Source organism: Sarcophilus harrisii, chromosome 3 (assembly GCF_902635505.1).
Source record: "Sarcophilus harrisii chromosome 3, mSarHar1.11, whole genome shotgun sequence".
NCBI lineage: Eukaryota > Metazoa > Chordata > Mammalia > Dasyuromorphia > Dasyuridae > Sarcophilus > Sarcophilus harrisii.
In genome coordinates, this window is record NC_045428.1 from 142,664,232 (window position 1) to 142,691,672 (window position 27,441).

Below are 27,441 nucleotides of genomic sequence, written 5' to 3' on the forward strand. Positions count from 1 at the left end.
GGTGGGAGTATGTTAACTATTGAGGAAAGAGCCCAGGTCCACTGAGGTTATTGAGGGAGGCAGATGATGAACAATCATAGATACTGCTTATATAGGATCTACTATGTGACAGGGACTGTGCTAAGCACTTTATAATTCTCATTTGATCCTCACATTACTCTTGAAAGGAATGTACATGGGTTATTGTCTCATTTTACAAATGAGGAAACTGAGGCAGACTTTAAATGATTTGTCCAGTTACACAGCTAATAAATATCTGAGGTTGGATTTGAACACAGGTTCCTGGTTCCTGGCTCAACATTCCATCCACTGTACCATCAGGTGCCCTGATTAGATGGTTCAGTCTTCCTTTGAAGTTCAGCCTCAAGACAGGTGGTGGTGTTTCTACCTCAGGTGAAGGCAGATATTATAGAGCTGAAAAAAAATTGAGGGCAGGAGAGATTTGATTCTGGTCCATCAGACAGTCTCTGCAACATTGGAGAAGGCTCACAGGAAGCTAGAGACAAGTAGCCAAGATTCGGGACTGGTGCAAGATATTGGTAATGGTCCTATGACAAAAGACAGGGGAAACAGGTGGTTGGGGTGTGGAGCTGACATTGAAATACTGAATATTTCTGTCTTGATTATCATATAATGTGGAGATATAATGGCAACCCATCCAAACTCTTTTGCATGTTCTTATTCATTCTCTATCCAAGTTATTGTTCTGATAAAGCTGGTGTCAAAGATGGAACACCTATGTTTCCCCTGTTTCCTCAATATCTGAATTGTTTGCATACACAGATGCACTGGGAGCCAATGTTGTAAAGCATCCACATCATACTGCCCAATTTCATTCACAAACCAATCAATTTAGATTGTCTCTGAGACTGTGGGACATTTACAAAAGGCATTTATATAAAACAAATATGTGAGAGTCACCAATGAGTCCACTGAGAAAACTCACTTTTCTAATCAAACCCCTGGAGAAATACTTGGAACTGATTCAGTTCCAAGAATGGCTTGAGGATATTTCTGCATCCAGTAATTAATCTCCACAATATGTGCTAAATTTATATCACTAAACCAACTTTCACATGTCTTTCCCTTTATCATATTTCCCACTGTCACAATACTGTCACTTAAGCAAACAATAAACACTAAATGACGTGTAAAAAAAAAAAATTTAATGAGACAGAAGAAATGTCAAAAATGTTTTACTAGAAAATTGTTTATGTGAACATAAACTAGAAATGTTAAAAATCTAAATAATGTTTCCCACCATAAGCAGTTAGTTAGAAGAACTGACATCAAAAGACTTGAATTTAATGGTATAAAAGTAATTTTAAAAATGAAAAACAAAAATTTTTGGTTTCTAAAAAAGAACACTTTAAAAAAATATTTCTTAAGTTCAATGATATGTACAAAGTATGCTCCAAAAATATTTGTTGAATGAATGTTTTAAGTTTCTAGTATCATATACATTTTGGTCATGAATATAGATAAAATACTATACATATATATATATATATATATATATATATATACACACACATACATATGAAATGTTTATTGTATTTTAAATAGAATAAAAAGCATGAATGTATCATTAAAAAACATTGATATGATTTTGTAAATATAAAACAAAAGTGAGACTTGCAATACATTTCCTCTTCAACTTAAAATTTTTTTTGGAGTTAAAATAACTAATTTAGTTTAAAAAACTAAACATACAAATCTTATTTTCCTATTTTTAAAAATATATTCTTTTAGAAGTTTTTAAATTACACGGTAACTTTATTGAAATGAATTATTAAAAATCAAGTACCAAAATTTAAAAGTGCTTAAAATGTTTCCATCTTGTTCCAACTTTATTGCTTTGTACAGACAGGTATTTCTCATTTTATGGCAAATCATGTAATGGAATTTCAACCATTAATTGGAATAATAACTTACTCTGTATTACCTTAAAATTCTAATTTATAACAATCCCCAACAAAGGGAACTACGTCCATAGCATATTCACTGTGTAAGAGAAAAGGACAAACCTTTTTTGGCAAAGTGATGCCTTCCCTACTGCCAAGATTGATTTCTAGGCTAATAGACCATTTATGAAGCAAGCTTCTGATTGATAGCTCTTTCAAACTAAGGGATGGACTCTCTCTTTGTAGATACAGCTGTTAAATTGTGTATCTCTACACTTCATTCATCTCATTTTCCATTGTTATTCCTATTGTGCAGAAAAGTAGCATCATCTTTGGAGAACACAATTGGCAATAGAACAAAATTCCAAGTCAGTTCAAAATGTGATTCTTCTATGAACTGAGAATACCTATTATTTATAACATAATTCTGTCCTTGAGATTTTGTGCAAAAAAACCGAATCTACTTCCAAAAGGAAAGAAGATTCTGTTTGGTAAATTTGATTTTAAATTAAATATCTATGAGGTAGAACGATTTTCTTCTTTTCTCTCCATAAATGTTTCTTTTTATAAAAATGTTTATTCCACAGGAAAGGGCTCCAAAGCTTTTTCTGCATTCTTCCAGTTGTGAAAATTCTCTTTGTACCATTCAACTGATATGAAAAAGAAAGAAAGAATTTTAACTTTTCTTGTATATTTAAACACATAATATTTGAAGATTATTATGCTGCCTGCCATAATTTTTAACACTTTAAAATTTTTTTCTTCACACCAACCAACTTGCTAAATTATCTTTTAAAAAAATCTAGTTATATGTTACCATTATTTAGTTACTTGTACATACAACATATAATACCCACACACTTATATAGGTATGTCATATATGTATACATATATATGTGTGTGTGTGATAATCAATATTACATATATTTATTTAAAAATAGCACAGGTAAATTATATCTCAGGGCACTGAAAACCTGTAGATGCAGACTGCTAAATCTCTGTTTCAAGGGATCCTGATGAATGGGCAAGTCATTGCAAAACTAAGAAAGAACTAAAACCCATCACAGAACAAAAGAGCAAATGACTATAACAATCTAGTATTTGACAAACCCAAGGGCCCCATCTTTTGGGATAAGAATTCACTATTTGAAAAAAACTGCTGGGAAAATTGGAAACTAGCATGGCAGAAAGTAGGCATAGACCCACACCTAACACTGTATACCAAGATAAGGTTAAAATGGGTTCATGATCTAGACACAAAGAATGATACTATAAACAAATTAGAAGAACATAGGATAGTTTATCTCTCAGATTTATGGAAGAAGGAATTTATGACCAAAGAAGAACTAGAGATCATTAATGATCATAAAATACATAATTTTGATTATATTAAGTTAAAAAGTTTTTGTACAAACAAAACTAATGCAGACAAGATTGGAAGGGAAATAATAAATTGGGAAAACATTTTTACTTCCAAAGGATCTGATAAAGGCCTCATTTCTAAAATATATTGGCTCAAATTTATAATAGTTCAAGCCATTCTCCAATTGATAAATGGTCAAAGGATATGAACAGACAATTTCCAGATGAAGAAATTGAAACTATTTGTAGCCACATGAAAAGATGCTCCAAATCACTATTGATCAGAGAAATGCAAATTAAGACAACTCTGAGATACCACTACACACCTCTCAGATGGGCTAATGTGACAGGAAAAGATAATGAGGAATGTTGGAGGGAATGTGAGAAAACTGGGACACTGATGCATTGTTGTTGGAACTGTGAACGGATCCAACCATTTTGAAGAACAATTTGAACTATGCTCAAAAAGTTATCAAACTGTGCATACCCTTTGATCCAGCAATGTTTCTACTGGGCTTATATCCCAAAAAGATCTTAAAGAAGGGAAAGGGACCCACATGTGCAAAAATGTTTGTTGGCAGCCCTTTTTGTAATTGCAGGAAACTGAGTGGACGCCCATCAATTGGAGAATGGCTGAATAAATTGTGGTATATAAATGCTATAGAATATTATTGTTCTGTAAGAAACAATCAGCAGGATAATTTCAGAGAGGTCTGGAGAGACCTACATGAATTGATGCTAAGTGAAATGAGCAGAACCAGGAGATCATTATACAGGGCAACATCAAGACTATAAAATGATCAACTCTGATGGACGTGGCCCTCTTCAACAATGAGATGATTCAAACCAATTCTACTTGTTCAGATGAAAAGAGCCATCTACACCCAGAGAAAGAACTATGGGAACAGAATGTGGAACACAACATAGAATTCTCACTCTCTCTGTTGCTGTTTGTTTGCATTTTGTTTTCTTTCTCAGTTTTTCTTTTTCTTCCTTCTTGATCTGATTTTTCTTGTGCAGAAAGATAACTGTATAATATGTATACATATATTGGATCTAACATGTATTTTACCATATTTAACATGTATTGGACTACCTGCCAGTTAGGGGAGGGGATAGGGGGAAGGAGGGAAAAATTTGAAACAAAAGGTTATGCAAGGGTCAGTGTTGGAAAAATCACCCATGCATATGCTTTGTAAATAAAAAGCTTTAATTAAAAAAAATTTTAAAAAGAACTAACACCCACATTGTCACACGAAAAAGTAGAAGCTTTAAACTACAGGTAGAGCACCTCTGAGCTCATTTATTAGGCAAAATTCTAGAATGTATTATTAAAAAGAAGATTTCTCAGTACTTAGAAAGAGGTAAGACATGCAATAAAAAGAGCTCTTCAAGAACAAATCATCCCATATCAACCTTTTTTCCTTTTCTGACAATTTTACTAAAGTTAATCAAAACAATGATATAGATAAGTAGTTCTCTATGGCAAGAGGCAGCAAGAGCTAGTGGAAAAGACTAACCTTAGATTCAGGAAGCACTGGGTTCAAGTTCCTGTTCTGATACAAATTAGTGGTGACCTAGACAAATCCTCTCTACTACTCTAAACTGCATAATAGCCACTGATCTGCTCTGGTGGAAGGGGGTTCCCTCACACCAATGAAATCAGAACCCCAATCTCCCCACCAAGGAAAAAAAGGTTATAGCATAACATTTGACAAGATCTCTTTAATTCTAAATTTAGGAGGTGGTGAGACTGATTGAATGTCCAGACCCAAAAAAGTAGTGATTAATGAATGATCATTGTTAATCTGGAGGACAACATTTAGTGAAATGCCACAAGTTCGGACTTTTGGTCAGGTTCTTAACATTTTTAACAGTGATTCTGGTGAAAACACAGCAAACTTATTAAAATTTGTGTTTGCCATGAAGTTAAGAAGTCTTGTTAATATGATGAATGATATTTTTGATTTCCTTCACAAGCTAATTGTACAATATTTCAGAGTCTGATTCTTTTTGTACAGCAAAATAACAGTTTGGTCATGTATACTTATTGTGTATCTAATTTATATTTTAATATATTTAACATCTACTGGTCATCCTGTCATCTCGGGGAGGGGGGGGGGGGTAAGCGGTGAAAAATTGGAACAAGAGGTTTGGCAATTGTTAATGCTGTAAAGTTACCCATGCATATAACCTGTAAATAAAAGGCTATTAAATAAATAAATTTTTTAAAAATATGATGAATGATAATATTAAGCCCCTGAGGGTTCAACTCATTATTCATTCTTTCCAAGAAACAAAAAGATGAAATTTAATAAGATAAATTTAGAGTCCTATAATGGACACTGAAAGGAGCTATGTAACACATTTTTAAATGTCTTTAAGAATTTGAATGACAACTTATTAGCAAATGCTATAAGATTATTGTTTGTGCAGGGATGTATAGCATCTGAATTAAAAGACTTTAATATTCAAATCTAGTTTTATAGTATTCTTAAAATATATCACATTTTCCTTTTCTACAAAATCCTAAGCCTAACTCCAGAAAAAAAGTATTTAAAAACATACTTGTTTTCTTTATTCCTTCTTTCCAGGGAACTTTAGGTCTCCATCCTAAACCATGCATTTTTTCTGATTTCATGGGGTATCTCATATCATTGGAAGGTCTAAGAAAAAAAAAAACAACAACAAAAACAACAGAGTAAACAAACAATAGACAACAGTAAATAACAGAGTAAAAAAAAACCAATGACATTTAAATTTAAATCTTATATACAGTTATCAATTATAACTTTAAAGGATGTAAAATGCCCATGACAATATTACCACAAATTCAGAATTTTAAGTACCATTAATCAACAATCCTGGCCTTTTTCTTTTTCGGTCAAGGCAACTGGGGTTAAATGACTTGTCCAGGGTCACACAGCTAGGAAGCATCTGGCTAGATTTGAACTCAGGTCCTCCCGATTCCACGGCTGGTGCTTCACTCATTGAGTTATCTAGTTGCCCCCTTGGCCTTTTTTTTTTTTTTTCCTAAACCATAACTTTTAAAGTAAATTTTGGCCAGAATTTTACCTATGTACACTCATTTATTTACAGACGAAAGACTGCATATACTCTCCAATGACCTAAGTAAAAGAGCAGGAACATCGAATCATCATAGATACAGAGGTGGAAGGGATCTTAGACTTACAGAGTTCAATTCCCGCTTATAGAGAGCAGAAAACTAAGGCACAAAGAAATTGATTAGTGGTTTTGCCCATAGACATAAATCACAAAGTCAGCACCTGAATTCTGGTCATCTGACTCCAACGCCTAATGAGTACTCTTTCTACTACACCAAGCTACCTCTCCTATGGGACAAAATTTCAAACTTGGACTTGTGATTGAGTCCTATCTCCTTATCTATGAAGGCTCACAGAGGAATAATAGTCTTATTTCAGAGGACTATGGGGACTGAATGCAGATCAAAACATAGTATTTTCACTTTTTATTATCGTTTTCTTGCTTGTTTTCTTTCTCATTTTTTCCCTTTTTTCCTTTGAATTTTCTTGTGCAGCAAGATCAATGTGGAAATATGTTTAAAAGAACTGCACATATTTAACATATTGAATTATTTGCTGTCTAGGGGAAAGGAATGGAGGGAAGGGAGGAAGAAAAATTTGGAACACAAGGTTTTGAAAGGATGAATGTTGAAAACTATCTTTACATGTATTTTGAAAATAAAAAGCTATTATTAAAAAAAAAAGGCACCTATTAATTTTCTACTCAATAGATGTATGAAGTAAAACTGAATGACAAGTAGCCAGGTATTCTATATTATTGTGCTTTAAAAAAAAAAAAAAAAAACTAGTTTGCTTTCAGGTTCGTTTTGACTAGACAGTCTTCAATATTCCTTCCCAATTTGAGTTTCTATGACTCTGCGACATACTGAGGCTGCCTACTTTTATCACTAGATCATTTTGCTATCATTAAACTATGGTGGGATAAGAAAAAATATATAAATCTATGATTTATGGTTGCAGGGGTTCAGGATGAGCTATTTGCATGTATTCTGAAAAAAGAATAATAAGAAAGGGGCTTAAATCTCACATGCTCTTACTTTAATTATTATTATATATAAAATATTCTTCGGAGTAAGAGTTAAAAAACAGGGATGGTCTTTTAGAAATGCCAACCTTTATAAAATCTGACAAAATTTCATTTGTCTGGGATGATTTCAATGTTGTTCTGTGTAAAAAGGAAATTGGATGACTTAAGTCTTAAAATTTTGAGGACTTTACAAATACTGAAGACTTATGAGATGATTCAGGCTAGTTCCAAAGACCTTGTGATGAAGAGAGTTATTTACACCCAGAGAGAGGAATGTGGGAACTGAGTGTGGATCACAACATAGCATTTTCACTTTTTTTGTTGTTTGCTTGCATTTTATTCTCATTTTTTTTTCCTTTTTGATCTTTCTTTTGCAGCAAGATAATTGCATAAATATATCTGCATATATTGGATATAACATATACTTTTAATATGTTTAACAGATTGGATTACGTGCCATCTAGGGGAGAAGGTAGAGAGAAGGGAGGGGGGAATTGGAACTCAAGGTTTTGCAATGTTCAATGTTAAAAAATTATCCCTGCATATGATTTGAAAATAAAAAGCTTTTTAAAAAAATACAGAAAATTTTAACTCACTAACCAGTATTTTAATCTATTTCTTACCTATCATCAACATAATCAACCCAATTTTCCATTTCAGACTCGGAACTGGTCTCTTTGATCTGTCAAAAAGGAAAATGATTTAAGTCACAATATAACAGGATGTAAAACATGTTTAATTTTAAAATTAATTTGAAAAAGAATATATATCCCAAAGAAGGACAAAAAAAGGAGACGTATCTATAATTTAGAACACCTGAATCATTTGTTATGTAGCCTGAAAATGATTGGATGCAAGCAAAATGACACAGAAACATTGCTTTAAATTTTTTTTTTTTGGGGGGGGAAGAGGTGATCAGGGTTTAAGTAACTTGCTCAGGATCACACAGCTGTCTGAGCTGACTTCAGAGTCAATGCTCTAACCACAGAGCTACCTAGTTGGCCCTGATACATCACTTTTTTTTCTCCCTTAACAAATCTTTTATTCAAGTATAAAATATTGTCTCTCTCTCTCTTTTTAATGGAATCAGGGTTGGGGAAAATTTGATTGGCTTTTGTTTTTAACTCAATTTCTTTCCATAATCCTTAATACCAAAATGACAAATGAGGATCTGTAACACAAAAGTGTGAATTGAATACCTAAAATTATTACATTTTCTATAACTACACTTTCAGATAGTTTATTCAAGTGTTCATTTTTCTATAACTAATTAATTCTATTAAATAAGAACTCAACTGTAAAAATCCTGTTTTTTTATACTTACCAATTGTATCAACTCTTTGGCAAGTTGTGTAACTGACATCTCAAAATTAGTTCCAATGTTATAAATTTCACCTGGTTTCCCTTTCTTTAGAACTGTGAGAAAGGCTTCTACTACATCAGCAGCATAAAGGAAATTTCTTTTTTGGAGTCCTGAACCATGAATGCAACTAAAAAGATTAAATAAAATTCAATCATGTATCATAATCAATTGAACATTTTTACTATAAAAATGGCAAAAAAATGTGCCTGGATGCTGATTTATAGGAGAATTAAATATTTTCTTAGATTCCCTATATTAAGAAAGAAGCCAGAGGCCCAGACATCATAGTGTCAAGAGGACTTCCAAAGTGACTTTATTGGTCTTAAGTAATTCTTTCAGGTTTTCTGACATAACATCAGGATTACAGGATGCTTTCTTAGGGAAAATATGCCCCTATTTTATTAATTTTCCTATCAGAAATGTATCCTGCAAATGCATCCATTTGTAACCACAAGGTGAACATAAAGTTAAATTATATGTAAAGAGAAAAATCAAAACTCCAATATCATTGACTGAAATAAAACTGAGAATTAAATTTAAACCCCCAAATTAATTGATTCATTAGTTCCCATTAAAAAATAACAAGGATAATGGGAATTAGTAGCAATCATTATCAATAATTAATAAGTCATTACACACTAACATGGTTATGTTAGAACATCTAGAGGTGAGAATGAGGAGACAGAGAGAATTAAAAAAGGGAAGATTACATACCATTTTCTGTTGTGTTGCAATAAAGATATAAATTTTGGAATAACCTAAAGAAAATATTTACCATTATTTCTGAGTTTAGAAATAATTAAGTCCCATTCATATTTACTTGACTTTTCCCATAAGATTAGCTATTGTTATGATGCATATGCATATGAAGTAGATTACGCATAATCTGCTTCATTACTAAAAATGTGTATTTGTTGAATCTCCATTAGTGGGGTTTTTTTTCTCAATGTGGGAAGTCTATGAAAAGGCACTATTGTACATCTTAAGTTTTCTCAGAACTCTAAGAATATTTGGGACTACTTTATATCATATACTAACTATATCTGGGACAAATAAACAGAGAGCCACTACATCATAACATTACCAATTTTGTGGGGCAAAAGAGAAAAAAAAAGGTTTCTGGAAAATTAAAAAATAAAATACTTTACAGGATGTAACCCTTAACTGTGGTTTTTTATATTAAAAAATTTCTGACTTTATAAGTTGAAGGGCAAAAGAAAACTGCTACTTTCTAATGACTGCAATTCTGTCTGAAATATGCTAAAACTAGCCTTTAATCTCTAAAGTGGCATGACCTTATTTGAAATGTGGCCAATATAACCATATGAGAAATGGAGACAGGGTTAGGCTCTTCAGATCCTATTTTAGGTTTCTTGAACTAGAAAGCAGAGATTATACAATGCAATTAATTTGTGTTTAAGATATCATTGTCTAAATTTACTTAAATCTGAGTTTTAAATTTTTTCCTGACTGGTACAAGGATGATAATTTTGGTAAGAAAGCAAAGAGGTAGGCTAAACAATATCTAGACAGAGGTGTGGACACAGACTGAACAAAGTTATAAACTATTTATATTTCACAAAACAAAACCATTGCTAGAAATGTCAACTGGAACCTAAGCTTACCTTTTCTGGATATTGATGTGGTCCATAAACATTACTGCTCCTTGTGATAACAACTGGAAACTTCAAAATATATAAGATAGAGTTATTAAAGAGGTGTTGTAAACTTAAGACTTTTTTTTTAAATAAAGTTAAGTATGATTTTTTAAAGGTATCTGATTTTACATTAATCTCCCTGCATATTACAAATTATTTAATGCACAAACTGTCAAAAAATAAAGAGAGACAGAGTGAAGTTAAGTGACTTTGTGGAGGTCACCTAGGTCAAGAAATAGCAGAGTTCAAATTTGAACCCAGTCCCTGACTCTAAAAAAACAATGATCTTCTACTACAAATTCAGCTCTCTAACCAGATTAAAATGCCAAAATAAACAAAAATACAATACAAATCAGATCATGTTAATTTGTGATTTTCTAAATCACAATGTAGCTACATGGACCTATGTCTATTTGAGATTGACAACATTGCATCTCTAGAATTGTGCTAAACCTTTAAACTTCAAGTTAGATCTTTACACATGCTACACAAATCTCCTTTTCTAGGGAAAAAGGAGAAATAAAGACTGTTATAAAATATTTGAAGACAATTCTTCAACCACATAAAAAATATATCTTATAATCTAGATAATAAAGGCAGAGAAGAATGATGGCAGTAAATTACAAAGACCTGGGAGGAGGGGAGAAATAGTTGCCCATTAACTGGGAAAAAGATCAACACTGATGTATATGTATTTAATTGAACTTTATTGTCTTAAAAAGTGACCAGATGAAAAATTCTAAGAAATATGTGAAAATTTTCACAAATCTATAGAGAGATAAGCAAAACCAAGAAAACAATTTATATAATGACCATAATTTTGTAGAGGTATAAACAACATTTAAAAACTTAAGATCACAGAACAATTAATTATGACTTTGAGATATTGATGGTGAAGCATATCTAATGCAGGGAGGGAACCAGAAATGCAAAAATGAGGTATATGTTTTAGGAGATGATCAATGTTTAAAAATATTTATTTGTTGAAGATTTTATTGAGAAATGGGAAATGATACAGTGATATTTTTACATGAAAGGTAGTTAAACTACACACTTGAATTCATTTAAATTCTCTGAGCCTCATCTATAAAATGGGAACAATACCTCCAATACCTATCTCACAGGATTCTTGTAAGAATTACATGAAATAATATATGTAAAAGCACTTTAGGATTTTCTCGCCCTATTCTCCATCCATTGGACAGTAAGTAATGTACAAATTACCTCATTTAAATGTTTTTATTAAATCAACATTAAAATAAGTGAAAATTAAATTGCAAAGTAACTATAATTAATTTAAATACATAACAGATTAAATTCCAATCAGCATTTTGAAATATCTTTGTTCTCATTCACTAATTAATATGTACTCATCTTCTGGTTCTGTCTTTTTTCATTCTTTTTTTAAAACGTTTTGTTGGTTTTCATTTCTTTTTTTATTTTTTAAAGAGAGCATTTTTATATAAGTTGTAAGAGAAGACAAAACTATAGATGATACCAAATTTCTATAATCTTGCCTTTCTTTTTATGCATATTTAATATGTAATTTTCAAAGCTGTCTTGCTTGCCTGTGATTCCTTCTGTTGGGAGGCAAGGGGAAGATGAAGCAGTACTTTATATGTCTGTCTAATTCCCTCTTTCTCCCATGTAAAACACTGAAAATCTTAAAATGCAAGAGAATGACCTTGGGCAGTTGGAATAAGTAATCCAAACTTATGTCCCTATAGCAGTATTATTTAGAAAATTATTATAGTACTGTGAACTGGATAGAAATAAATTTCATATCCAATAAGAATTACAGAGCAACTGTGAGCAATCCACTGTTTATTTATGGAAAACCAAAAACACGGGCAAGAAGTAATTAATACTATCTCATGACTTCCTCAACCCATGGAATCCCAATATGAAAAGAAAGAACAAGACATCTTTTTTTCCCCCTCACCCTATCAGGATTTATTAGTTCTACCTCCTTTGCTTGTAAGTATCAAAGTTTTGAAATGGAAAATATAAAGCCTCCTTTATGAATGCTCATATCGTTTTTATGACACTATATGATTTCAAATTTCCATATGGCATTTAATTTGAGAGATCTATGGTCAATCAGAAGAGTATTGTTCTTTTATTTTAATCTTATAAATGTCATGTCATGTTTACTAATTAATCAGTCCTAAATTAGGATAAAATCAATGTACTTTTTGAAAGCACTGATGTGTCTACATATTTGTTTTTAAAGAACTTTGATTTTCCCAATAGCACAAGTATTCCAATGTACTTGTAACATCATCATCTTCACTTAATTTATCAAATTCTATTACTAATGTTACAAAACTGAGCAATTAGTGATTTAAACGTTGACATGTACAAGAATATGTATTCTCTATTTTGTTGACATAAAATAGCAAATAAGAGAATTGTTTCTTTTTTTTTTCTTTTAACAACACATAATTTTGCTCAGCGCCTTTTTCTTTATCTATAAATAAAAGATTAACGGTTGCTATTATATATAACTTTACAAATTTCTGAAATGAACATTTACCTTATATTGTTCCCAGTATGACTGTACAAAACATTCTGCAGCTGCTTTAGATGATGCATAAGGATTTGTAGGTTGTTTGGGTGAAGACTCATCAAACTCCTAATTTTAAAAAAAGGCATATTAAAGAGCTTTTAGCATATATGTCTATGCAAGAGAACTGTGAAGCATGTCCATCACATTAAAGAAATAAATGCATAACTTAACTGGACTGAAACAAGATATTTTTAGCTTCTGTTCAGATATAAGTTACGGTACAGACAAGGACTAACCTGGGATTTCATATGCAGACTGGCCCCTTCTCTGCAACTTAGGGTCTTAGAGAGCTGCTCTAAAGCACTGGGAAGTTAGGTGACTTTCCTAGAGCCATAAAGCCTAGATTAGTCAGAGGCAGAATTTGAACTCATGTATTCCTACCTCCAAGAACAACTTCTCCAGCCATTATGGGCAAGCTGCCTCTCAAACAATGGCAAATGTTTACTACTGCAACATTTAAAAACAAATTCTTAGAAATACATTAACAGAGGTATAGCATGATGGGTCAGTAGTGACAAGAGCAGAATTGTCTCCAAGTTCTGATCATCATACTTTGCAAAGAAATTAGGGATAACTATTTGCCTATAAAACCTGACTACTCATCCAGATATTACAAAATCATGCTGATATTTTATTAATAAGACTTTTAGATTGTTAGCCACTATTTAATATATTGCATATGGATTACAGGGACATAAACTCTCAGCACTTCGAAGATTTAAATAGTGTCTAGACCTGATGCATAAATCCCTAATATGACATTACTAATGAATGGATATTTAGCTGCTATTAACTCACTACCTTAAAGAAGCACTCGTTTCATCAGAAGAGATGTATGTTTGAAAGTTCTCTATGAAGAGTCAAAATCTGCTTTCCTGCACCTTCAATTCACTGGTTCTAGTTTTGCCCTTTGAGGCCACAAAGAAACAAAATCCTGTTAAATATGTGATGATGCTTACCATGTCCTTCCAAACTCTTCCCTTTTTCAGTCTAAATATTCCCAGTTAATTCAACTGATATGATTTCAAGTTCAAGTTCCCCTCTGGGTACCTTCCAAATTGTAAACGACTCTCTTAAAATGTGTCCATAACAATGCAAAATACAATAGATTTAATATTCTTCTTGATCTAAACCCTATATTCCAACGGATGAAGCTTAAGGTCATAACAGCATTTCTAGCACTCATATCACCCTGCTGGCTCATTTTAGGCTCAGAATCAATGAAAAGTCAAGTACTTTTCAAGACTAGCTTAAATTTAGCCAGATCTATTTCATCTTACACATTATCCATAGCTGTTCTTGCCCACCCAGTTTTTTTTATCTACATCAATTCTCCTCTATGCTTTGTATTTATGACAGGTTCACAAAGTGCCCACTACGTGCTAAAACAAAGACAGTATGGGACAGGAGAAGGGGTACTAGATATGAAGGCAGAGAATCTTGTGTTTAATTCCTCAATTTGGCCACATTATTCCCCTTGAGACTTTGAGTGAATTAACATCTCTGGATCTATTTCCTCATTTGTAAAATGTCTGACTAGCTGACTTTTTAGGTTTTTTCCAGTTCTAAACCACGATCCAGTGAAAATCTCTACTCATTTGATCTTATTTCCAGCCTTTCTTTCATCTAATCTAATAGATATATAACTGCCCCAAAAAAAGGCATTCACTAATAAGAATAAAGTGGATTCTGTAAATGTCAATTTTTATCAAATCCCATACTTTTCATTACTTAATAAAAATCTATTCTTAAAAAGTTTAAAACAAAGCAGATAAAAAGTAAAGATTTCTTCCAAACTCACCTCATCAAGGCTACCTCCATATACTTCATCAGTGCTCACATATATGAATTTCTCTACTCTGGCTTCATAAGCAGCACTCACCAAAACATGGGTACCATAAACATTGACATAGGTAAATTCCAGGGCATGGACAAATGAAAGATCTTTAAAAAAAATGAAAGTAAAATCATATGATATTCAGAACTTAATAGAGAACAGAATGAACCAGAACATCAAGACTTACTACATAATTTCCAGAGATCAAAAGAAAAAGAAGAGGATCATACATGGGATACTATAATCAGCGAAATGGTAGATTCTGACTTAAGAACAATAAACAAAAAATCTATTAAGAGAAATTCTCTTCAATTACTATTTTAAAGTTTTACAAATTAAAATCAATTTATAACAGCCATCTCTATATTACAGGGAAACTATTCCTAATATTGTAGAAAGATAACAATTATGTTTCTGGGCGAAAATTAAAAAAAAAACTTCATCCTTTTGGTATTTCCAACCCCAGAGATTTGTATGAAAAACAAGGACCATGATTCCCACAGCTTCAAATGATTCCTCTCCAGTTTTGCTAAGAACTGCTAGAAATGATCTGAGGGAAGCAGGAAATGATAAGATTTAAAATGAATTTTCTACCCTTAAACTAGCTAAGAGATTCAAAGGACTGTTGAAGGGACCAAGTGTTTTTTAAAAACAGATTTTGTTTAAATGCTTAAGGGCTTTTACTAGCTAGCAAGCAGAGTTCAGATGGCTGGGTCAAAATCACAAAGGAGCTCAATCAAGATGGCCTTTGGGCTATAAGCAAAGGGCTGTCAAACTGTTCCCACTTTCTAGAAGAAGTGACATTACACTTGAATGGCACCAGAAATCAGAAATTGTTAAGCAGTAGCAGGCAACACAGGGAGAGGAAAGCATTCAGACAGAGATTACTGCAACAGAGGATTCATCCCCAACAGAAACAGCAATTCATCTGATGACATCACTAGAGGCAGTATCTGAGGCCAGAATTTTTCCAACCACTATGTACCCTCCATCACCACTTATATGTCCTTTTCCATGTACCATCTGATCTGATCCCATTCCCTATGTATTTATCCCTCCATGTATGTTCTCTATCCCACTGGTAATGTAGCAACCTATGGGAGACTCTCATCTGTATGAGAGAATTTATCTGGTAATTTATCTTGCTAATTTGACTGAATGTCCTTTTGCTGCACAATAGTGTCCTCTGTTTGCTATAATAAAGGTAAATACACTAGTGGAAGTGCATGAGTTAGTTTTATGTAGATGCTGTCTCAACAAATGCCTAGTATTTGAGGGAGCTTTCTGGGGGCTTACATGCTAAATAATTAATTACTGAATCTAGAAAAATATGACTTTAATGATAACAACAATAACAGATAGCATTTGTTTCATTTTAAAGTTAACAAAATGCTTTACAAATATCTCATTTGATCATCACAATAACCTGAGGGATGAGGAGGATGCTTTTTGTTAACCCCATTTTACACATGAGGAAACTAAAGAAGACAGTGTTAAATGACTTGCCCAGATTCACTCAGCTAGTTAATGATTGCAGCAGGATTTGAACTTGGGTCTTCCTGAATCTACATTCAGTAGTAGATTAATTGCTGGGACTTTGTGAAGATGGGGAATGGGGGGGAGACAAACTTGGTGTTAGAGGTTATAAAAACACCAGTAAAGGTTGGAGAAAGCTGAGCCAGGGGATGAGATGGGGCTGGGATTTTTCTGGGTCTCTGGTTCAAGGGCATGATTAAGTTAAGAACTTAAGGGAGCCCTATGTTATCTTCTATATGACAAACTGTGCTAGTCACAGGAAAAGAAGGGTTATTTGACCAGGGCCCCTCAGATACAGGAGTAGAGCAACTGAGGCAGCTTTAGAATGAATGGTATGGAATGGTGTAACCCACGGCAGGATGAAGGGACAGGACAGGACACAGAAGAGTACTTACAGCAAAGAATGGCACTATTTTTATAATAGGCTGACATTAAATTATAATGAAATTTCAATCCAAGGGGATTAAAAAATCTGGAACACAAGGTTTTCCAAGGATGAATGTTGAAAATTATCTGTGCATGTTTTGAAAATAAAAATCTTAAAAAAAAAAAAAAAATTATGTGAAAGCTCTTAAACATACTAACAAAAATAGCTATGATACAAAAATTGCCTGAATTGTGATATTTTCTTGGATATTTCTTAGGAAGACTTACCAACAACCTAATCTCAAAATTTAAAGACAGAATATTATTGTGGAGTTTTTATTCCTCTTGTTCATAATAAGATAAACAATAAGGGCCTAAAGGACTTTGTCCCTGCCTTTTAAATTTGATGAACTGAAAAATCATACTAAAATAAAAAGAGAACTTGTTTCATATTCTATAATTCACATAGTACTTTGTATGGTTTTAGGAAGGAATTACTGCTTGAATGAAGAACATAAAAGACATAAACACAAATCTATCAACATCAAAGATACATATTAACTTTTCAGTGTTTAAAAAAAAATTCTAGCCCTTCATTACTATGTTCTACAGGAAATATTGAAGAAATGTTTTTTCTCTGACAAAATTAGTATAGATATTTCTTTAAATAGGGATTTAAAATAAAGATTATCTGAAAATCTGCTGAACTTTATAAAAGTGACATGACTACACTTTCCCCAAGTGAAAGTCTAGCTCCCTCTTCTGTTTTCCTTAACATCCCCCCTCTTGAATAACTTCTGAAATGATTGTCCTATATGCCTGCACATATACTACCTTCTTGTCTCTATTTTATAGGAATCTTTAAGACTCAGCTGAAGCACTATTATCTACATAAAACCACTGCAGATTCCCACAACGAATAGTGTCCTCCTACACACATATATATAATATGCTTGCATAGAACATGCCTATACATGCATGTGCATCTATATATTTGTATTTATTCCTTTTTTTTATATACATGCTGTATGTATTTTTATATATGTACATATTGTCTCCCTCATTTTACTGTAAGCTTCTTGCCAGTAAGGACTGTTTGCTTCTTTATATTTATATCTCCAGTGTTAGCAGTGTTTATTTTATTACATAATTTGTCTTTAATACATACTTAATGATTAATGTCACATTCTTTTTTTGGAAGCTGCCAAGATATAAATGACAAATAATATAGTAGTATCCATTTAAGAATAGCTTGTTTTCAACAGCTTAAAAAAAAAAGCAGACTTAATAAGCATTTAAAGAAAACAATAGTGCTTAATCTAAGCAGTTTATTTTTTTCCATTCATAAAGCAGCTAACTAAAAGAAAGTTTGAGACAATCCCTTGGCTGGAACACTCAACAATTATGCCACCCTTTGTGATCAAGCCATAAATTAATTTATAGTAAAAATGCTCAAAGACCTTGAACTCTTGCCAATCTAGCTTCACTTGAGGTTTTGAGGACTGCCAGAAATGGAATAAAAAGTACAAAGTAGAAAAAAAAATAGTGAATAGAACATTTGTTCTGAGAAAACTAAATGTGTCAATCATTATATATAACAATGCTCACCTACATGTGTTTGGGCTGCAAAATGTAGTACTATATCTATCTTCTCAGTTTCAAAAAGTAGTTTTATGAAGTGAGGCTCACAAATATCACCCTAAATAAGAAAACAAAGAGATAAATGAATTCCCTAAGCATCACCACAATCATTTTTAACAAGTAAAAAATAAAAATTATAGGAAAAAATTTGAATTTACACATAATATTGTAAACAACAAAGTAAAGTACAATAAAGATTGAGAAATAAAATATTCCACATTATGATTATTCCTTAAGTGTCATATATTTTAACCTTTTAAAATAGAAATCTTTCTGAAATGTATGATTTTTCTATTTTATTTTAAAAAGTACAATAAATATAATTATATCTTTTTCTTAATGACTCAAGTCCATAATAAATGCATCAATTATTGCTTCGATGATTTTTTTTTCTTTTATCCCTTTAGAGTTGTAGCTTCTATTGCAATAGCTGGGCCCTTGAAGCCTTTCTTCTTCTAATTTGCTGCTTTCCAAGCTTCAGTCTCCAGAGGAATCAGATAATTAAAGTTATTAGAATTGTGTGTAAATTAAATCATTAAGCTTTAAATGCTGGCCAGGAGACTCTCCCAGAATGTTAATGTTCTCTAATAAACATTAAAGGAAGTAGTTCCATATGGCTTCTAGGGTTCCAGATGACCAAAATTTTCAATTCTTCTTTCCAGAGACCTAACATTTTAATAAAGAATCTAAATGTATCATCAAGAGCTAACCACAGTTATATGAAAACTGAAGAAACAAACGATTATGTTTGGGAAGAGAATTTTAGATGTGTCAGGCAACCTATCCAAGGTAGCAAAGGAATTTTAAGAGAAGGAAATGGGGATTTGATCCCTATAAGCATATTAAAGGGATAAGAAATTGTGTTCAGGTTCAGAGAAATCTTAACAATTTCTACAATTCCTAGTCAAATAATAAAACAAGAAAGTTTTTTTTCCCCTAATCTTATGGACAATTTAAAAAATCTTACTAAAGGTCTATTATATAAAAAGCAAACTCCTGTCTTTTGAAGTAGTATATTAAGCATTAGACTTGGACTTAGACCTGGGTTTGAATCTTTCCTCAGAAACTTCTGACTGGGCAAGTACTTCAATTTTGATCTTAGTTTTCTTATCTATAAAATGGGAGTTGGACTTTAAGACTGAACCTTAAGAATCTCAATCTAGTGTTGAATCTATGAGTATATGTTCTTAAAAGAGCTTTTATTCTGTTAAATATATAATAAAGTAACTGTGCGAACCAAGAAGAAATTTAAAGGTGCGTACATTTCCACTTTACATTTTTGCCTCTTATCCAAAAGCAGTTTTTGTTTTGTTTTGTTAGGTTTGGTAAATGAATCATCTGTCTTCATAGAAAAACTTCAGTTTGGTAGTTTGCTGTGAAGGAAGACTGATTAAGGTTAAAAGGAAAAAGATTCAAGGTACTGAAAACAATGCAATTAATTAAAAAGTGTTTTTAATTAAAAACACTTCCTTGGTAATTCTTTTAAGAGTTACCCAAAAAGGGCAGTTACCTGCTGCACTGGATAGAGCAACACTTCCTAGCTGTGTGACCCTAGGCAAGTCACTTAATTCCAACTGCCTCAGCAAAAAAAAAAAAAAAAAAAAAAAAAAAAAAAAAAAAAAAAAAAAAAAAAAAAAAAAAAAAAGTTACTATAAACTTAACTATAATTTTTTCCCAATTCTCAAAAATGTTTTAAAATTATAATTGTTCTTTAAACTTTAAAAGAAACTTTTCTTTACACTTGACTGGTCCTCTCTGCCAATTTACAATTGAATAAAATCATTTTAAAATAGACTAATAAATGCATGTCGACCTTAACAGAGTGGTTTTATGGACCTCAAAGTAAGAGCAATTATAATTATCGTATATTTGAGAAAAAAAAAGTGACAACAAGCAATGAGAAAAAGGTCTTAATTGATTCTGAAAGGTACATGTTTCCTCCAATAGAATGTAAGCACCTTGTGTGAAGAACTATTTTATTTCTGGTTTTGTAACCCCAACACATACAAAAGTGCTTAAAAAACATATATTGAGAAGTGATATTTGAGTTGACCCATTGAAAACTTACTGTATTACATGGAGTGAGATGCTGACCTAAATCCATTTAATTTTTTTCCCCAAACTACTTTCAAATTTTCCTAATAGCTTTTGTCTAGCAGAAGTCCTTCCCTTGGTAGTTTGCATTCATTTTTATTTTTGATGTTTTTAGGTCTTGCTTGCCTGTTTTGTTTCATTTATCTACTTTTTAATTTTTCAAAATCAGCACAAAATAATTCTGAGGATAACTGTTTTAAAATAGTTTTGCAATGCGACAATGCTATATTACCTTCATTCCTGAGTATCTAGATCTTTTGCTTCTCTAAATGATTATTTGAAAATTATTTTATCTACTTCTATAAAGCAGTATCTTATTAGGATAATTATTATAATACTAAATCTCTAATTTAAGTGGCACTATCATTTGTTCATGTAGTCCAACTATGAGCAATGAATAATTCATCAATATTTAAAATTTTCCAGTATTTCTAAAAAGAGTTTTATATTTATATTTATAGAAGCCCTGAGTATATCTAGGGAGGTTAATAATAAAATGTTTTATGCATGTTAATGGTATTTTTAAATGAAATTTCTTTATAACTTCCACTTGGATTTCATTAGTACTGTGAAGAAATGCTGATTTTTTTTTTTTTTAAGTATTCAGAAGCTATTAAATCATCTTGGTAAAGTTTCTCTTTGCTTATCCCTGGAAGTTTTCAAAGTTATCATGCCATCTACAAATGCGAATAATTTTGTTTTCTCATTGCCAGTTTGCATGTTTCTTTTCCCTTTTATGACTAATCAGATATTAAACAAAATACATAGAAATGGTAGAATAGTAATAAGAAAGACGCTGTACCTGTATAAACTTGTAGTTTTGTTTCTTAGAAATAGTTTCAAGGTTCTTCAGGCTTGCACAGTAGTCCAGCTTAAAAAGAGAAAAGCAGCAAAATAATTACTGATTTTCACCGCAGAACTGTCCTTTATCAATTAATTTAGATAATTATAGAAGGATCAGTGATAGCCCTTTTAAACTTTTAAGGTGGCAAGAGTACCAGATTTAAAATGATAAAATCACAGTTAAAGCCCAGCTTTTCTACTTATTCTGGGCATGGCCTTGGACAAATCATTGAACTTCTCTAGACCTCAGTTTCTTCATTTGTATAATAAAGATGCTGAACCAGATAATGAATAAGGTCTCTGTGACAGCCTACATCTTTTAATGATCACATCCTCTTATATTTGCAGTTGGCCACTCATTCAAGCCTCAGTATAAATCTTTGTGATCTAAATTGACACCATTGGTTTTATATGACCACTGTAATCATGCTACTTCCGATGAGAGCCTTTCCTTCTGAACATAAAGGGAAAACCAGGGCTAGAGCTTACTACTTAAGTCAAACTGATTGAAGGCTTGTAAGCAGTGTTGTAATTCTTACTTATTGGATCTGAGATCCAAGGGACATAGGTATTGACTTACTGAATGTAAATCACAACCTATATTTATCTCTCACGTATATCCCAGATGACTGGTCCAATATGATAGAAGTCTTCTTCAAAGTTTTCTTATATTTTCTAAGTACCTGGGCTATCCATCTGTTATCCTCCTCAGTGCATGTTATAAATATTTACATATGATTATAAGGCTTTATATTCATTTTACATTGAACACTGAGTAATCTATTTACTAAAATGATTAACTACAAATTATGATCCTTCTACATGGTTTTATTACTATATTTCTGTATTACTTGTTAAACTACATGCATATTTTTTATAAAACTTACCTTGTCAAGATTTATGATCAAATAATCTGGATAATCTTCTACTAGAGAGACTATGACATGTGATGCACTATAAGAAAAAAATAAAATAGAGCAATTTATTTTTTAAAGAAAATGCTGACATTTTCCCCAAATTCTAGTATGTTAGCTTTATGTGTCCTTCATCTATATCAGCCCTTGAAAAAAATTAGGGCAGTTTATATCTTCTGACTTGCCTCCTAGTTAAAGACAATAAAGGTCCTATAAGTATTTTTCTTTCTGCTAAGCTTCCTCATTACAATATCTTTCATTTGTATAGTACTTTACAGTACTTTCACATGTATAATCTCATCTGATCTTTTTAACAATTCTGTGAGGGATTCTACTTTATTTTAAAGATAAAGAAATAGGCTTCATCACACAGCTGATCTATGTGTCAAAGTGAAAACTAGGATCCAGTTCTTTGCCTTTTAATCCAGCACTTGATCTATATAGTACTCAGTTCTTTTGAGCTACTAAACAAGGAAAAGAATTCTCACTTGACTCCAAAATTCTATGTCTACTAATTAAACAGACTGCCTGAGCTGACTGAGGTATTAAATAAAAAATTAAAAAGAAGTCATTAGTACTCATTGAAAACTTCTGTTTTATCAGAGGCTAGGCAGGTCTAATTTGTTCTATTAAAATGTTTATAAGATATTGAATTGCAAATGTTTAAAGATAAATTAGGCACTAAGATTAATTTTGCAAAATGGAATTCCACTTCCACTGGTATATGTTCTAAAATTTTAGTCCTCATTATCATAAATTATTTGTTAATTTTGGGAATTCATGGGGAGAAGGTCTCCTCTTCCCTACTCCCCCCACCTCTTTTTGCATCTTCAATCTTTTTTCTTTTCACTGGCTCCTCGCCTCAGCCTGAAAACATTTCATTTAAACCTTTCTCAAAACTGCTGTTCTCTCAAAGGTCATCAATGATTTCCTAGTAACCAAATCCTATTGCTTTTTCTTAGCTCTCATCCCTCTAACCTTTCTACAATCAAGTGCCACCACTTGCTAATCCTTTCCTGAAACTTCTTTCCTATAGGCTTATATGGAAGTCTATTTCCTCAGAGTTTTCAAACACCCCAAACAAACTTTGTCCTCAGCCCTTTTTATCAAACTAGACTTGGGTATTTCTTGATCTTTGCTAATCCAATATCTTTGATTTCCTCTTCATGAGAATTTTTGTCAAATATCTCTCCTCAAGTTTTCTACAAAGCTCCAATACAGCATTTCTAACTTGATAGGGAACATTTCTACCTGCACATTCCACAGGCATCTCAAATAGACTGTCAAAAAGCAAACTGCTTTTCTTGTCCCAGAATGAGTTCCTCTTGACTTCTCTACGTCTATAAACTGCAGCAACATTCTCCAAGTTACTCTCACAATCAGTCTCCTTTACTACTCACACATAGAGAATTATTAAAACATGATGATTCTAATTAATAATGTTACTTCTTTTCACTTCCACTGTCTCATTAGAGGCGATTGCAAAAACCTTCTAACACATTCCAACCTACCTCCATAACATTTTACACACTATTGCCAGATTAAACTTCTCATTAAATCTGTTCTATTGCATGGACTAGTAAAAGGATGAGATTTGATAATACCTAAGTGTGATGACATAATGAAACTTTTTTGTGTGGGGCTTATGAAAATCAGTCATTACTTTATAGTTATGTCTCTTATGTAAAAGTGTTTTTACATTAACCAAGTGATAAATATATTTGTAAAGTACTATTACTGGACCATTCTACATGGTAATAGCCTATGAACAAAAGAAGCCAACTTCTTGAGAAATAGCAAAAAGAAAAGTCAATGAATCATCCTGATTCTCAATGTAAGAAAACAAACAATAACAATAATTAAGGATGATGTAACACCCACCATGAAAATACGTTTTCTTTATCCTTCACAACTTACATATTAAAGCCTGATGATTGTTATAGTACTATGTAGAATTGATTACTAATTCATCTAAATTTATAATTGTAAAAAGTTAAACCTTTATTTCCTATTTATGCCCTCACTGGGGGAGGCAATACTTGCAGTAACTAATTCACAGGGCTACTAGGAAGACTCTGAGCTATACCAAATTATGCCAAATATCACTGACCCAAATACTAGTGATGTGATGTGGACATCAGATGATGATAGGCCCTAAAAGTTGAGGTTCAGTCATATGAAGAATTCACAATGGCCATTCTCTTTGGCAAAACGTAGGGGAATAAGTTACAGACAAAATGAAGGAATACAATAGAAACTAGGAAGGGTAAATATGAAATAGAGTGGGAGAGTATGAAAGATAAGTTCCTCAGTAGAACTTACAATTACCCAGCAGAAAGGGAGTATCCCGTGAGGTTGGGGCATGTCCTTAGACTAAAGCCTAAAAGGCACTTAGTACCATAAAAGAGTTAGTTACTTATAAGGAGAAGTGGAGGTAGAAGAAATAGTGAAGTTAGGGGAGATGCCACTAGGAAAGGGGGAGAGGTAAGGAGAAAGACACCATGATGGAGTGCCATGGTGGCCTGACCCAAAGAATGGCAGCAGCTATGGGGTGGCTCACAAGCAGATTTTATAGGGAAAATTTAATCTCAGGGACATGACTAGGATTATTGACAGGACTTTGCAAGGTAAGATTGTTCCAGACCCCTACAGAGGGTGGATCTCAAGGATCTAAAAACAACTTGAATTGATAGAAATAAATGACATTCCCAGAATGAGTTCCAGGAGCCTGACATAGCTTGGATTTGAAACTGGATGACCTCCCCAGAGGGTGGGACTCTGGAGCTAAACTGATCTCTATCAGTACCTTCTTTCTGCCTGCCACAGGGATCAATTCTTCAGTTTATCTCTGTCCAAACACCATCACAGACCACATCACTAGGAATCACTGTCATTTACTGAGTTCCTGGGACACTTAGGAATTACAAAGCCTACCAAATCAACCTAACGGTTTTAAGCCCAAACTGACTCAGTGACTTAGAAGCTTTGGTTCAATGGTTGAAAGTAAAAGAATTATAAAATAAGGAACCTCTGCATGTGCAGATAAGATTCATCTTATCTAAGCCCCTCATACCACAATGAGTACTTTACCCACATAGGTTAAGCTTTTTGAATATCAGGAATAAAAACAGGTTTATTTCTATTTAGTCCAACTCTCTTTCTAGCTTGAAGATATAAGGTAACCTGGTAATAGGATTAAAATGCTGGATCTTGAGAAAAGAAGACCCGAGTTCAGATTCTAATGGGAACTTACTAGCTATGGGCAAATCACAACCTCTATGAATTTCAATTTCTTCATCTGCAAAATGAGGCTATCTATTTTTATTCTCAAAAATGGCCCTGGACTAGACCAAACTTGGAAAAATTGTTTAAAGACAAAAATTATCAATTACAAAAACAAAACAAAACATGGTGTGTCTCCGCCCCCCCCCCCTCCCCAATCCTCTCAAAATATCAAATCTATTCTTCTGCAGAAGTGGGGTATGGTTGAGTGTTAAACACTGCATGTACAGTCAGGATTTTTTTCATTTAAATTTTTAATATAATAGCAAATTTTCCTGAATAGTTTTTCTTCCCCTTAAAAAAAATTGTTAGATGGGATGGCTCTTTGGGAATGGGGAGACATGCAAGGGAAGAATCTGGCAATAAAAGAACAAAAGATACTAATTAAAATCTGTTTTTTAATAAAGACAACTTGTCTTTAACACCCTCCTTTTTCTTTTCTGTAAAATTCCCACCCATCTTCATTTAACCCCTTCCCAATCAAGCTTTTTCATGACTGTAAATCACTTACATTTCAAAGCATTTTTTGTTTCTATTTAATGTAAGTTACTAATGAGTTCTCTATTACAAACCATAACTTCATTTTCAACTGTAACATTTAGGCAGAATGCTGTCTTATTTCCACTCCGCACCTTTATCTTGACACACTCTACAGAGCAGATAGGTAATTGTCTAGGATATATACACTCAGCTAAGTTTTTGAAACTTCTGACGTGGTTAACCACATCAGAGAGAGAGAAGCTCTCGCTTAGTCACTCGCGCAGAATGACGCTTCCCTGAGGAGGCCTCAGGAGCCCCGCCCCAGACCCTCCCAGGGCCCGGAGTGCTGACGATCAGAAGGGCCTGCAGGCATCAGTCTCGCTGACAAGCGGGAGGCGGGGACCACGCCCAGCTGGGCCCGGGCCTCCCCGCGGAGGGGCCATCCCGTCCCTCCCACTCCCCGAGGACAGATATCACCGTTACCTACATGAAGCCAGCGCCGCCCGTGACCAGGACTCGCTTGGCAAAGCCGCTTTGCGGTCCCAGGGTTTCCCCACTGCCGACTGCCGACATCTCGGACTCAGCTCGGCTTCGGGGGTCGGACCGGAAACAGCGCGCTGCGACCTTTTGCGACTCACCCTGACCCTCCCCTCAGGCTTACTTGACGGCAATGCGGCCGAAGCCTTAGTCCAGGGGAGTCCCAGCCCGCCACGCCACGGCCTAGGCTGGCCCCTCGCTGTTGGAGGTTACTAGGCATGCGTACAGGCCTGCACATGCTCAGTAAGCCGGGAATGGGTATGGAGCTGAGGAAGGGTTGGCTAAGTCCTCGTCCTCATTGGTGGCCACAGGGGAAGGGGCTCAGCTTGAGACCTCGTTTCCTCGGACCAGTCCTACGTGCGAATTTGTTTTGCCTGGCTCGGCACTTGGGTAGTGCGTGAGTGCGCATGAGAAAAAACTGCAAATGCCAATGAAGCATTTTTTAAAGGAACAGGACAAGAAAAGGAAGTTCCGCAGCAGGACAAACTGTCAGGACGGTGTTACTATCATGTTATTTTTTTTTTCAAAACTACACTAATAGTAAACAATTAAATGTGCAATCCTCTTTTGATGCTCTGACTCTTATCGAGTTCCTGCTCTGACTTAAGGAGTCCATCAAAGCTCTATCCTGAGACCTTTTTTTTCCTCTCCTCCCTCTATACTACTTACTCACGGGACACAATCCCTTCAGTTCTCATAGCTTTATTTGTAATTTCTCTGCTGATGATTCTTGAATTTACATATCCTGCCCCAAACTCTCTGATGGCCAGCTGTCTTTCAGACATCTTATTTTTTTTAATAGCCTTTTATTTACAGGTTATATGCATGGGTAACTTTACAGTATTAACAATTGCCAAACCTCTTGTTCCAATTTTTCACCTCTTACCTCCCACCCCCTTCCCCATATGGCAGGATGACCGGTAGATGTTAAATACATTAAAACATAAATTAGATATACAATAA

At 33.4% G+C, this 27,441-nt stretch overlaps 1 protein-coding gene across 1 annotated transcript; it reads right to left on the reverse strand.

The window, feature by feature from the left end:
• Positions 1-1,534: 1,534 nt before the first annotated feature.
• Positions 1,535-26,602, reverse strand: TGDS (TDP-glucose 4,6-dehydratase). Its single transcript, XM_003765794.4, has 12 exons — positions 26,429-26,602; positions 22,153-22,219; positions 21,225-21,293; positions 18,296-18,386; positions 14,750-14,892; positions 12,916-13,014; positions 10,347-10,406; positions 9,436-9,479; positions 8,683-8,848; positions 7,982-8,040; positions 5,835-5,932; positions 1,535-2,554 (listed from the first exon to the last, which is right to left on the reverse strand). The coding sequence occupies exons 1-12, from the start codon at positions 26,512-26,514 to the stop codon at positions 2,481-2,483; spliced, it is 1,056 nt and encodes a 351-aa protein (XP_003765842.1). The 5' UTR covers positions 26,515-26,602; the 3' UTR covers positions 1,535-2,480.
• Positions 26,603-27,441: the final 839 nt, after the last annotated feature.

Coding starts and splice junctions, on each gene's coding strand:
- TGDS (XM_003765794.4), bottom strand. CDS start 26,514: ATGTCGGCAGTCGGCAGTGGGGAAACCCTGGGACCGCAAAGCGGCTTT. Junction 14,893..18,295: donor TGCAGCCCAAACACATGTAG/GTGAGCATTGTT, acceptor TTTTTTTTAAAG/ATCTTTCATTTGTCCATGCC. Junction 10,407..12,915: donor CATACTGGGAACAATATAAG/GTAAATGTTCAT, acceptor TATATTTTGAAG/TTTCCAGTTGTTATCACAAG.